Consider the following 14,505-nt stretch of genomic DNA (forward strand, 5'->3'; position numbering starts at 1 on the left):
ATTTACCTTTGAAGAACTTCAGGTGTTTTCAATGAGGAGACTCTCAGTTAGATAGCAAATGCTCAGTTTTTCCTGAAAGATGATTTGTTTAGGAGAAATCGCTCCGTTTGGTGCGTCACGTTTAGCTACGAAAAAAACCTGTATCCAGGAGTGTAATTATCCCCGCAGCTCATTAGCATAACACAACGTTAACTATTCATGAAAATCGCAAATGAAATGAAATTAATATGCTAGCTCTCAAGCTTAGCCTTTTGTTAACAACACTGTCATCTTAGATTTTCAAAATATGCTTCTCAACCATAGCAAAACAAGCATTTGTGTAACAGCTAACGCAGCTAGCTTAGCATTTAGCGTTAGCATCAGCAGGCAACATTTTCACAAAAACCAGAAAATCATTCAAATAAAATCATTACCTTTGAAGAACTTCAGATGTTTTCAATGAGGAGACTCTCAGTTAGATAGCAAATGCTCAGTTTTTCCTGAAAGATTATTTGTTTAGGAGAAATTGCTCCGTTTGGTGCGCCTCATCTCTCCTCTCAATCACTGGATGACTGCGTGCAGCTTGTAGATTATGCACCAATTTAGACAAAGGACACCGGGCGGACCCCTGGTAAATGTAGTCTCTTATGGCCAATCTTCCAATGATATGCCTACAAATACGTCACAATGCTGCAGACACCTTGGAGAAACGATAGAAAGGGCAGGCTCATTCCCGGTGCATTCACAGCCATATAAGGAGACAATGGAAAACAGAGCTTCAAAAATTCTGCCCATTTCCTGGTTGAAGTTTCATCTTGGTTTCGCCTGTAGCATGAGTTCTGTGGCACTCACAGATAATATCTTTGCAGTTTTGGAAACCTTAGAGTGTTTTCTTTCCAAGGCTACCAATTATATGCATAGTCGAGCATCTTTTCGTGACAAAATATTGCGCTTAATACGGGCACGTTTTTTTATCCATAAATTAAAAGAGCGCCCCCTATATCCAAGAAGTTAAAAGGTGATTTAAGACTGCACATGTTTTGAAATTAAACTTTAAAACCCCCTTGTTTTCCCCTCAATTTGGAGCTATTCTAAAATCAGTGTAGTTCAGTCTTTCTACTTCTATAGACCAAGCTGAAAGGTAGCCATTCTAAAAGCAGTGTATTTCAGTCTTTGTACTTCTATAGACCAAGCTGAAAGGTAGCCATTCTAAAGGCAACATAGTTCAGTCTTTGTACCTCTATAGACCAAGCTGAAAAGTAGCCATTCTAAAGGCAGCATAGTTCAGTCTTTGTACCTCTATAGACCAAGCTGAAAGGTAGCCATTCTAAAGGCAGCATAGTTCAGTCTTTGTACCTCTATAGACCAAGCTGAAATGTAGCCATTCTAAAGGCAGCATAGTTCAGTCTTTGTACCTCTATAGACCAAGCTGAAAGGTAGCCATTCTAAAGGCAGCATAGTTCAGTCTTTGTACCTCTATAGACCAAGCTGAAATGTAGCCATTCTAAAGGCAGCATAGTTCAGTCTTTGTACTTCTATAGACCAAGCTGAAAGGTAGGAATTATTATTTTTTTTCTTTTTTCTTTCCATCTTTTCTTCTTTCTGTAACAACAACAGACCTGCTCTGATCTCTCCATTCTGCAAACAGGAAATCTGGGTCTTTTATAATGAAAACATCACACACACTAACACACACACACGTACACACACATGCACACACATGCACTGCATGGCTTGTGATCAATTTCTCTGGCCTCTGAGTGTAAGTATTGAGTCTGTGCCAGGCTATGAACCAAAGCCAGTCCCTATACAGAATCACCCCACATCGAGTTACTCAGTCACACACACTGAACAAACACAATGCATGTACAGTTGAAGTCAGAAGTATACTCACACCTAGGTTGGAATCATTAAAACTTGTTTTTCAACCACTCCACATATTTCTTGTTAACAAACTATAGTTTTGGCAAGTCGTTTAGGACATCTACTGTGTGCATGACACAAGTCATTTTTCCAACAATTGTTTACAGACAGATTTTTAAACTTATAATTCACTGTATCACAATTCCAGTGGGTCAGAAATGTACATACACTAAGTTGACTGTGCCTTGAAACAACTTGGAAAATTCCAGAAAAGGATGTCATGGCTTTAGCAGCTTCTGATAGGCTAATTGACAACTGAGTCAATTGGAGGTGTACCTGTGGATGTATTTCAAGGCCTACCTTCAAACTCAGGGCCTCTTTGCTTGACATCATGGGAAAATCAGAAGAAGTCGGCAAAGACCTCAGAAAAAATTGTAGACCTCCACAAGTCTGGTTCATCCTTGGGAGCAATTTCCAAACGCCTGAAGGTACCACGTTCATCTGTACCAACAATAGCATGCAAGTATAAACACCATGGGAACACGCAGCCGTCATACTGCTCAGGAAGGAGACGCGTTCTGTCTCCTAGAGATGAACGTACTTTGGTGCGAAAAGTGCGAATCCATCCCAGAACAACAGCAAATGACCTTATGAAGATGCTGGAGGAAACAGGTACAAAGTATCTATATCCACAGTAAAACGAGTCCTATATCGACATAACCTGAAAGGCCGCTCAGCAAGGAAGAAGCCACTGCTCCAATACAGCCATAAAAAAGACAGACTATGGTTTGCAACTGCACATGGGGACAAAGATCGTAGTTTTTGGAGAGATGTCCTCTGGTCTGATGAAACAAAAGTAGAACTGTTTGGCCATAATGACCTTCGTTATGTTTTGAGGAAAAAGGCGGAGGCTTGCAAGCCGAAGAACACCATCCCAACCGTGAAGCACGGGGGTGACAGAGTCATGTTGTAGGGGTGCTTTTCTGCAGGAGGGACTGGTGCACTTCACAAAATAGATGGCCACATGAGGAAGGAAAATTATATAAATAAAGTGAAGCAACATCTCAAGACATCAGTCAGGAAGTTAAAGCTTGGTCGCAAATGGGTCTTCCAAATGGACAATGATCCCAAGCATACTTCCAAAGTTGTGGCAAAATGGCTTAAGGTCAACAAAGTCAAGGTATTGGAGTGGCCATCACAAAGCTCTGACCTCAAACCTATAGAGAATTTGTGGGCAGAACTGAAAAAGGATGTGCGAGCAAGGAGGCCTACAAACCTGACTCAGTCCCACTGGGTCCTGACGACGGAGGGGTGGACATCGGTGTAGGTTGAGGTGCGGGCGGAGGTGATGATGTAGTATTTACAGGAAAGCCTCCTCTCTCCCATCTGTCCATTGTTTGCAGCACGCGATCCATGGCTGTCCCTAGAATGTGTAACATGGTCGCGTGCTGCTGAACGCGCTCCTCTACTGGGAGAGAAGGGCTGGCTGCACCTGCTGACTCCATTTGAACGGTCCGTGATTCTGTCAGCGATTGGGTGCAGAAATGTAGCGGAGTCAGGCGCAGGACACAGGTTTGAGCAACACAACGGAGTTTACTCAAAAAAGTCAAGCAAAAATTCCAAATAGGAACAAACATTCACACTAGCACATACAACAACCACTTATGACACCAACAATCACAGACAGAACAGGAATATATGCCAGAGGGTTAAATAAGGAACGTGATATGTAATTGAAACCAGACAAAACTAAACTAAACTGAAACATGGATCGATGGTGACTAGAAAGCCGGTGACGACGACCGCCAAACACCACCCGAACAAGGAGAAGGGCCGACTTCGGCGGAAGTCGTGACATTCTCTCAACTATTATTCTGACATTTCACATTCTTTAAACAAAGTGGTGATCTTAACTGACCTAAAACAGGGATTTTACTAGGATTAAATTCAGGAATTATGATAAACTGAGTTTAAATGTATTTGGCTCTAGTGTATGTACAACTGTACCTATGGGAGGAACGTGCACACACTCACACACACACACACACACACACACACACACACACACACACACATAGGCACGCACCATAGGAGGTTGGTGGCACCTTCATTGGGGAGGACAGGCTTTTGGTAGTGACTGGAGCGGAATGGTATCAAACACATGGTTTCCATGGTTTCCAGGTGTTTGATGCCATTCCATTCGCTCCATTCCGGCCATTATTATGAGCCGTCCTCCCCTCAGCAGCCTCCACTGGCACGCATGTATGCACACATACACCTACGGGAGAAGTGGGGTTGGGTTTCTCTGGAGTGTAAGACGGACAGATCCAGGACTTTGGAATGAGAGCGGAATTCTTCTGTTGGAGGTTTGGGTCCCTGAGGCTGAGCTGATGTTTGGACTGTACTTTTTGTGTGCGTGTGTGAGGTTAGATCTGCCTGCTGAAAGCACACCTTAGCTTTGATGACTTGCAGATTGTGGTTGAAAGGCCAAGTGCTTTAACTGCTGTCCTCTTTCCTCCTCTCTGCCTCGTTCCCCCTTCCTTCTTCCCTCTCTTTCCCCTCTTCCTCATTCCCTCTCGTTCCCCCGTTCCTCCTTCCCTCCTCACCTCTACCTTTCCAACTGCCCCCCATACCCCACAGACAGCTAGAGGTCCCCCTTTCTCTACCGCCCCTTGTTACACCTATAAAACACACACGCACGCACGCACACATGCGCACATACACACACATACACTGGGGGCTAGGGTGTAATGTTGAATGTTGTGGTTTCAGCAGGCTAAGGCACTCTCACTGACTGCAAAAACAGATGGACCACTCCTACATTCAATTTAGATACACGTTCACTTAAACACGCGCACGTGCACACACACACACAAGAACACACACATATATATATATACACACACACACACACACACACACACACACACACACACACACACTCAATAGATCTATGGGAACGTTCTAGTATTTGACTCTAATAGTTTAACCATTTAAACAGATGTCACTAACAGGGTGCCCCTGTGTATGACACTTTAGCCCTCTATCAGCATCAACACTTAACCTAGTCTGTTTTATTTGATGGATAGCCAGGATTGTATATTCCCAACAGATAAAAGGCTATCTGAGGAGGAGTTCTCAACTTGACTCTTTCTAGTAAACTGGAGACAACCTCTCTGTCACAAGTTTTCAGAACCACATCAACCCTTATAGGTCCTGATCACATTTTTCTCATGACCTCCACTAGACCGATGGAACTAGAGAGCTCAGAACTCTTTCAAACAGAACTGCAGAGGTCAGAACTAATGAGCTTAACCAGTCCCAATGATATATTATCATAAGTAAACTTAGCCTCTGACCCTCAGCCTCATTGATATTAGCATGACTTACCTTAGCCTCTGACCCTCAGCCTCATTGATATTAGCATGACTTATCTTAGCCTCTGTCCCCAGTCCCAGTGCTGTAGCAGCTTCAGAGCTTAGCTTAACCTCTGTCTTCCAGTGACAGGACTAGCTAGATCTATGGTTGGGGGCCTATTCTATATATCCCAGTCACTCCTATTTTAAACAAAAACCCATTTAAGACTCCATCTTCAAAACACATAATCACAAATTAACTGAGTAGAGCAATGGACTAGTTGAGTGGCTGCTGCAGACTGACTGGTTGTATAAGGCACATGATTATAGTAAAGTGGCTGCTGCAGACTGACTGGTTGTATAAGGCACATGATTATAGTAAAGTGGCTGCTGCAGACTGACTGGTTGTATAAGGCACATGATTATAGTAAAGTGAGGGAGTGTTGTTGTTGTGTAGCAGAGGGATCTGATTAGACCAATGGGAACGTTCTAATGGAGCTGGAATGTGCCGTGGGGTTTCTCCGTTGCGACACACACACTGTGTTCCTATTTGGATAGTTTCATTCTGAACCAAAATAGTGCGAAAATGGTTATATTCACAACTCAAAGCTGGTACAGACTAAATGTGTTTGTGTATGTGTGTGTATCTATGTGTCAGAGGTCTGTGCTTGATGAGATTGCTCAGACCATGAAATCAGTCCCATCTGTGGTTTTCTTTGAAGCTCATAGACTCTCTCTCTCTCTCTGTGTCTGTCTGTCTGTCTGTCTGTCTGTCTGTCTGTCTGTCTGTCTGTCTGTCTGTCTGTCTGTCTGTCTGTCTGTCTGTCTGTCTGTCTGTCTGTCTGTCTGTCTGTCTGTCTGTCTGTCTGTCTGTCTGTCTGTCTGTCTGTCTGTCTGTCTGTCTGTCTTTCTCTCTTTCACTGTAGATCTGATAGTGGGAGCATTTGGTAAAGGGGAGGTGTCGGTGTACAGGTAAGATATCTAATTCTCTGATTGGCTAGACTACATTGTTTCGTGTATCAGATTGGCTGCTAGTTTACAATGGTGAAATGAATTGTGTGCGTGTGCATGCGTGTGTTTGTGTAGGGCTCGTCCTGTAGTGTCAGTGGAGGCTGAGATGATCCTGACTCCTAGAATCCTGAACCCTGACGACCGATCCTGCCTCCTGACAGAATCTGATACCATGGTAACCTGGTGAGTACACACACGCATGCAAGCACATGCACCCACACAAGCAGTCACACACATGCCCTACCTTTCCAGAAACCCTACACCATGGTAACCTAGTGAGTGACAGACGTAAGACCAATAGGGTGCTTTATAGGCTATGTGTGTTGGCAGGGACAGAGACATGGTGTGTTTGGGCAGATTGACAGACAACACTAAATTGTGGAATTCAGTCAAAACAAACACGGCTGATTGAAATAAACCATCAGACTGGCTGGAGGAACGAGACAGGACACAACAACACATGTACTATTAGGGAGTTTTTAGGACTGTCTGGGACTGTTGCTTTTTCTTTCATTGAATAATTGTTTTATTGAGAGCTTTTGCCAGTTGAGTTGTTTTTCTGGTGGTTTTGGGGAGACTGAGAGGACGAGCGGTAAAGAGGAAGTTTTTGTTCTAATCATTGTTCTGTCCTGAGTGGTTCTGGTTGACAGGCATTTCACTGCTAGAGAACCCCAGTATGTGTTGTGTGTGTCGTGTGTGTGTGTGTGTGTGTGTGTGTGAGTATGTGTTATTGTCCCTTCTATCAGGAACAGGAAAGTAACTCCTACAGAGGGAGACTTGCACCATTAATATCCTGGAATCTAATGAGCGCATACACACACACACACACACACAAACACACATTGACACGTACACACGCAGACATATATACAGAAGAGAAATGTTTTTATCCTGTCTCAATCTCCCATGTATCTCTACCTCTCTCTCTCTGTTATCCAGTCTCAGGGTAGATATTTGTGCAAAGGTGAGCGGTGTGGGGATCCCAGACTCTGTAGGTAAGTAGCTCTGACTGGGGATGAAGAGGGGGGATGTAGAGGTTTATGTATAAGTTCGTGTTAGAGATGCTGACTATATGAATGTATGAATGCATTGTTTCCACTGGCTAATGATGCTCTGTTGAATCTAAAAGGGATAAAGTAGACAATACACAGGGTTCCCTCCTGCACACCAGATGAGAATACACACACACTTCCACACAGGATGGGACCATATGGAACCCCTCCTCACTCTCTCCCTCCATCCCCCTCTCTCCTCCACCTCTCCCAGTCTTGAATGCAGAGCTGCAACTGGATTGGCTGAAAGGTGTGAGGGGCGGAGTAAAAAGAGTTCATTTCCTGGATTCCCATCAGCCCCAGCACACAGGGGTCCTAACTCTTGGCCACAGCCGTCCACACTCCTGCCTGAACTACACGGTCTACCTACGAGTAAGTCAAACACACTCCACTGCCAAATAATGGATTGGATTTTTTTTTTAATTGAGGCCTCCGTCCTTGCTGTGTTTGGACAAGATCCTCTTAAAATATCTGCCAACTCAGCTGAACCTGTTTTTGGACCCGTTATTGTGTTATAGTGAACAAACTTTCTGTTACATGGTTTCTCCCCCCCTTCTCTCTCTGTCACTCTCAGGAGGAGGATGAATTTAGGGATAAATTGACTCCCATCTCATTGGCTCTGAACTACAGTTTAGCCCCTCCTTCCAACCTGGACCTCCCCCCTATCCTCAACCGCTACAGCAGTACCTTCCTGCAGGAACAGGTGTGTGTGTGTATGGGCTCTCTTTCTCATCCAATCAAGACCACTTACAGCATATGAGTACTGTTAGACTAGACCTAAATCCTCCCCCCATCCCTCTCCCAATCCCTCTCTCCTTTATTTCTCAGGCGTATATTCTGCTGGACTGTGGGGAAGACAACGAGTGTATTCCAGACCTCCAGCTGTCTGCAAGCATGTAAGTATGTACTGTATCTAACATATGTAGCATATACGTCAACATGAATCAGTTACAGTCTCATTTAAAACAGCAGTTAAGTAACCTTACTGATATAGGGGTGTGTTACGCCTTGTGGTGTGTGTTGTGCCCTGCCCTGTCAAGTGAGGCATATTGGGAAGATTCAGAAAAGTCCTTGTCAACCTGTAAACTTTCAACATATGTACATACTCACACTCACACACATTCATATACACACACACACACCCAAACAAAGTGTAGGACTGTGTTACAGTATGCACGGAGAGAAGTTTACTCTCTGATTGTTTACATTAGCAAGCGTGTAGTGAGGCCTGTGTGTGTGTGTGTTTTTCTACTGTTTCCATCTGTATGCTATCGCCATGGCAGCCCAACAAAAACACCCTGTCATTCTCCTCTGACTGACACACACACATATTCTGACCTCTACTGTTTGACATAGTATTGACTTGTTTTTTTCTCTCTCCTGGACACACACAAATACAGGGACCGTACAGAGCTGGTGGTCGGGGATGACAACCTGGTCATGTTGACCATAAACGCGGTTAACAAAGGAGAGGGGGCATATGAGACAGAGCTACACACACTCCTACCCCCTGAGGCTGATTACATAGGAGTGGAACGCAGGATAGAGGTGAGAACACACATTCACACACACTACCACCCCCCACACTGACCCTAGCCCAGCTCAACTAGACCCTACCGCCTTGCTGACCTCTTTACCATTACATTACATCCTGTTGACAATGTCAGGTTTTTTTTCTAGAGGACTCATAGTGTGTTTGTTTGTGAGAGATAGAGAGTAATGGGGCACTAAGATGGATGAGGTTGTTACTGTCAGAACATTCATCACTCTCTTCCTCTCCTCCCTTCCCCCACATATCACTTCTCTTCCTCTTCCACCCTCTCCCTTCCACCTCCTCTCTTGCCTGCCCTCCTCTCCTCTCCAGTCTCTATCCAAGTTGAACTGTGAGTACAGGATGGTGAATGACTCCAGACTAGTGGTGTGTGACCTGGGGAACCCTATGGTTGCTGGAACAGAAGTAAGTCCAACACACACACAAAAAATACACACACGTACATGCCCCCACACTGACCTCCCCTTTACTTGGAAACATCCACTTCCTGTCCAAACAGGAAGCTGTCAATCAGATACAGCGGTGCTGATTGATATTTACCATGGTGATTGATCACCCAGATACCCCGTGCCCCAATGAGTCCCACACTCTGAAGCTGTCTGTGGGTATTTCTGTGTGTGTTAATCCGTTCGCCCCTTGCATGACACATCCAGGAAGCACAGGCTTTGTTAAGTAAAGAGTGGTCCCTTCCGACATGTAACTCTACCCTGTGTTTCTGTAACCAGTCTGTCTGTCTGGGCGTGCATGTGTGTTTGTGTGTGTATGTGTGTGTGTGTGTATACTTGGCTATGTGCATAAGTGTGTGTGTTGTGAGCCTGAGAGCGGTATTTGTTAGCTCTAGAAGCGACACACAGCATTCTGATTAATCAATTATGTGATCATATTTCACTTCTGGGGCGCGGCTTTAGAGGGCTCCAAGGGGTTGAAGAGTGTGTGTGTTTGTGTGCGTGGGTGCACGTCAGCTCTCCTTCAGACCAGATGTGTCCCATACATACTTACCCTTGCCCCTTTGGACCTATAGGAATTCATGAGCTTTTATATAATAAACACACACACTTACTAATCATGCAGCCGGAATAACGCTTGTAGACCATTTTGAATGTATCTTTTTCTCATTCTAATATTTTTGAGTCAAGCTTCTAAAATGCAGACTGCACACTGGAGTGCTGCTACAGGCTCTTTGTGTGTCTTGACCAATCAGATGAATGGATAACGCAGGTCCCGCAGGCTGGCATAAAGCTCAAGGCACTCTCCACTTTCCTCTGGTATTTATTTAGCAAGCTGATAACACATCACTCCCGACAGATACAAGCAGAAACTCTTACATAAATGGAGCAGCCTTCCTAAACATTAGCGAGCTGACATGATGTGCTGCATGGAAACGAGACAATTTTTCGGTCTGATCAACTGTAGAATACTAACAGCAGCTGCATAGTCTAGTCTACTATGGGCCCTGTTCCTCTGGCCAGGGTAAACAAAGCAGGTAATGTTGTGTAGGCTATTTATAGCCCATTTGTTTGTGAAATATAAACACAATAATATAACATATAAACACAATAATGCAAACTACATGATGCAAACCTACATAAAGCAAGCTCACCCCTGTGTTTTATTGTCCAATCATGTTTCTTTCTCAGTGTCTGTCTATAGGACCCCCCTAGTCCTTCTTTAAAATATAATTCATATGAACAAGTAAAAGGTTGCTGCAGTTTGACAGGGTTTTCATCCTCCCCCAAACCATGTGACCTGATTAGAAAAACTCTGGTCCCATCATAGCCCATATTAAACAGATGAATCACATCATACCGTATAAGGTCCAGAGTTTTACCTGGTTAAGTTACCAGATCAGGAAAAATGAAGGGCCTCAGAATTTTGTCTTCCACTACACTACTCTGGGGCCTGTTGTGCCACCTCTGCCAGACAGTCAGCATGTACAATGTGAACAGAAACGGCCCCTGTACAGAGCCCTGTGGAACACCATATATAGCCTTAGAGCAATCAGAGGTCTCACTGGCCAGAAAAACAAATAGATACCTATCTGTTAGTTTGGTCGACAGTGTCAATCCCTTCTCTTACATCCCTTCTCTGGGAACAGTCACAGAGCCATGGTCGATGGCTGGTCGATGCATTAGATCAGGTCGATGGCTGGTCGATGCATTAGATCAGGTCGATGGCTGGTCGATGCATTAGATCAGGTCGATGGCTGGTCGATGCATTAGATCAGGTCGATGCCTGGTCGATGCATTAGATCAGGTCGATGGCTGGTCGATGCATTAGATCAGGTCGATGGCTGGTCGATGCATTAGATCAGGTCGATGGCTGGTCGATGCATTAGATCAGGTCGATGGCTGGTCGATGCATTAGATCAGGTCGATAGCTGGTCGATGCATTAGTACAGGTCGGTGGCTGGTCGATACATTAGATCAGGTCGATACATTAGAACAGGTCGATGGTTGGTCGATGCATTAGAACAGGTGGATGGCTGGTCAATGCATTAGATCAGGTCGATGCATTAGAACAGGTGGATGGCTGGTCAATGCATTAGATCAGGTCGATGCATTAGAACAGGTTGATGGCTGGTCGATGCATTAGAACAGGTTGATGGCTGGTCGATGCTTTAGAACAGGTTGATGGCTGGTCGATGCATTAGACCAGGTCGATGGCCGGTCGATGCATTAGAACAAGTCGATGCATTAGATCAGGTCGGTGGCTGTTCGATGCATTAGAACAGGTCAATGGCTGGTCGATGCATTAGAACAGGTCGATGCATTAGATCAGGTCGATGGCTGGTCGATGCATTAGAACAGGTCGATGGCTGGTCGATGCATTAGAACAGGTCGATGCATTAGAACAGGTCGATGGCTGGTCGATGCCTTAGAACAGGTCGATGCATTAGATCAGGTCGATGGCTGGTCGATGCATTAGAACAGGTCGATGCATTAGATCAGGTCGATGGCTGTTCGATGCACTAGATAATTTCCTTGACAAACTCTGTCTCTGTACTATGGTGTGTTTTACAGTAGATCCAGATTAGACAGTTTTATAGTGGTGGTGGTGCTGTTCAAGACATGGGAGAGAAGCAACAGGAAATACATGTTTTCCAGATTTGGGGAGAGAGATATATTTGGGTCACTCTGTCTGTCTCTCTCTCTTTCTCTCAGCCTGGGGACCTCAGTGATTTAGACTCATTTGGTCTTTCGTCATCTCTGTTGAGTTTTACTGATTCTCTCTCTGATGTACAATAAAGTCTCTTTGACTTTGGAGTCCTAATGAGTTTCCACCCTCAGGCTTCTCCCTTGTAGTTTTAGCGTGTGTTTAAGAGTTTCCAGCATTGACTAGTGTCTGACCTGTTTTTCATGACAACATTATTACACACACACACACACACAAATGCAAGAAGCCATTATCATAATCATGGTTATGAACTAAGCCCTCCACATGGTGTGAGTTAAGCAAGGGTAGAGCGGGGTTTAACTGGGGTCTGAAGACTAGAGGGAAAGGGATCTGGTCTGTCTCAGCCCTCAGATCTGTACTGATCCTCCAACTGAGACACACACACACACAATACAGATACGTAACAACATCTCCTCCCCGCTGATCCTCAACACTGGGGCCCCACAAGGGTGCGTTCTGAGCCCTCTCCTGTACTCCCTGTTCACCCACGACTGCGTGGCCATGCACGCCTCCAACTCAATCATCAAGTTTGCGGACGACACAACAGTGGTAGGCTTGATTACCAACAACGACGAGACGGCCTACAGGGAGGAGGTGAGGGCCCTCGGAGTGTGGTGTCAGGAAAATAACCTCACACTCAACGTCAACAAAACTAAGGAGATGATTGTGGACTTCAGGAAACAGCAGAGGGAACACCCCCATCCACATCGATGGAACAGTAGTGGAGAGGGTAGCAAGTTTTAAGTTCCTCTGCATACACATCACAGACAAACTGAATTGGTCCACTCACACAGACAGCATCGTGAGGAAGGCGCAGCAGCGCCTCTTCAACCTCAGGAGGCTGAAGAAATTCGGCTTGTCACCAAAAGCACTCACAAACTTCTACAGATGCACAATCGAGAGCATCCTGGCGGGCTGTATCACCGCCTGGTATGGCAACTGCACCGCCCTCAACCGTAAGGCTCTCCAGAGGGTAGTGAGGTCTGCACAACGCATCACCCGGGGGCAAACTACCTGCCCTCCAGGACACCTACACCACCCGATGCTACAGGAAGGCCATAAAGATCATCAAGGACATCAACCACCCGAGCCACTGCCTGTTCACCCCGCTGCCATCCAGAAGGCGAGGTCAGTACAGGTGCATCAAAGCTGGGACCGAGAGACTGAAAAACAGCTTCTATCTCAAGGCCATCAGACTGTTAAACAGCCACCACTAACATTGAGTGGCTACTGCCAACACACTGTCAATGACACTGACTCTACTCCAGCCACTTTAATCATGGGAATTGATGGGAAATGATGTAAATATATCACTAGCCACTTTAAACAATGCTACCTTATATAATGTTACTTACCCTACATTGTTCATCTATATGCATACGTTGATACTGTACTCTATATCATCGACTGCATCCTTATGTAATACATGTATCACTAGCCACTTTAACTATGCCACTTGGTTTACATACTTATCTCATATGTATATACTGTACTCGATATCATCTACTGTATCTTGCCTATGCTGCTCTGTACCATCACTCATTCATATATCCTTATGTACATATTCTTTATCCCCTTACACTGTGTATGACAGTAGTTTTTTTTGCAATTGTTAGTTAGATTACTTGCTCGTTATTACTGCATTGTCGGAACTAGAAGCACAAGCATTTCGCTACACTCGCATTAACATCTGCTAACCATGTGTATGTGACAAATAAAATTCGATTTGATTTGATTTGATTTGATTAACCCAGATACACACACCATGGCCAGGTTCTGGTTAGCTTTAACAAAGGGAAACTCTACATGGGGTTAGAAGGCTGCTCGGTTTAACTGAACACTTACAGATGTCACTGACACAGACTTTGAATCGTCTCTTTCTGTCTCTGTCCCTCTCTTTCTGTCCTCTCTTTGTCTCACTGTCTCTGTCTCCAGGTATCTGTAGGTTTAAGGTTTGCTGTCCAAAGGCTGGATGATGCCGGTCCTCACATTGACTTTGACCTACAGATCCACAGGTGACAGACACACACGCAAAGGCATGCAAATACACATACACACACACACACACACACACACACACACACACACACACTGCGGAAGAGCTGTGACACACATAACTGTAAAAAGGAACCTCTGTCAGAATTCTGAGGATTTCTGTGGCTTTCCCAAACAAAGAGCGTCGAGACAGATGGCCGGAGGGAAACAGACGACACAAAACATTGACTGTTCATCTCGCCACAAACACACGCTCACTCACTCATTTACTTACATGCGCACACATGCACACGCACACACACCATACATCGTCAGGCCATGGTGCAGACTCTACATTCAAACATCTTTATTGACTCATGTGTGTCTCTTATCTTACAGTTCAAACAAAGACAACTCCAAGAGCAACCCAGTCAGTCTGTCTCTCTCCATCTCTGCCAGAGCTCAGCTAGACCTGAGGGGGTGAGTGATACATCTCTGTTCTGATTGATCTTTTCTCTAACCCTGTGACATTAGAATATCTTTG

The 14,505-nt window shown here is 44.9% G+C and overlaps 1 protein-coding gene across 1 annotated transcript in view; it reads left to right on the forward strand.

The window, feature by feature from the left end:
* Nucleotides 1–14,505, forward strand: part of LOC112244635 (integrin, alpha 8) — a 59,188-nt gene that overhangs the window by 28,791 nt on the left and 15,892 nt on the right. The window contains exons 14-23 of the mRNA XM_042310654.1: nt 6,125–6,170; nt 6,285–6,392; nt 7,149–7,204; nt 7,476–7,633; nt 7,836–7,964; nt 8,090–8,157; nt 8,662–8,809; nt 9,126–9,218; nt 13,923–14,002; nt 14,361–14,441. Coding sequence (XP_042166588.1) covers nt 6,125–6,170; nt 6,285–6,392; nt 7,149–7,204; nt 7,476–7,633; nt 7,836–7,964; nt 8,090–8,157; nt 8,662–8,809; nt 9,126–9,218; nt 13,923–14,002; nt 14,361–14,441 — 967 coding nt within the window. The remainder of the gene's footprint in view (nt 1–6,124; nt 6,171–6,284; nt 6,393–7,148; nt 7,205–7,475; nt 7,634–7,835; nt 7,965–8,089; nt 8,158–8,661; nt 8,810–9,125; nt 9,219–13,922; nt 14,003–14,360; nt 14,442–14,505) is intronic.

This window comes from Oncorhynchus tshawytscha, linkage group LG03 (genome assembly GCF_018296145.1).
Source record: "Oncorhynchus tshawytscha isolate Ot180627B linkage group LG03, Otsh_v2.0, whole genome shotgun sequence".
NCBI classification, from domain to species: Eukaryota; Metazoa; Chordata; class Actinopteri; order Salmoniformes; family Salmonidae; genus Oncorhynchus; species Oncorhynchus tshawytscha.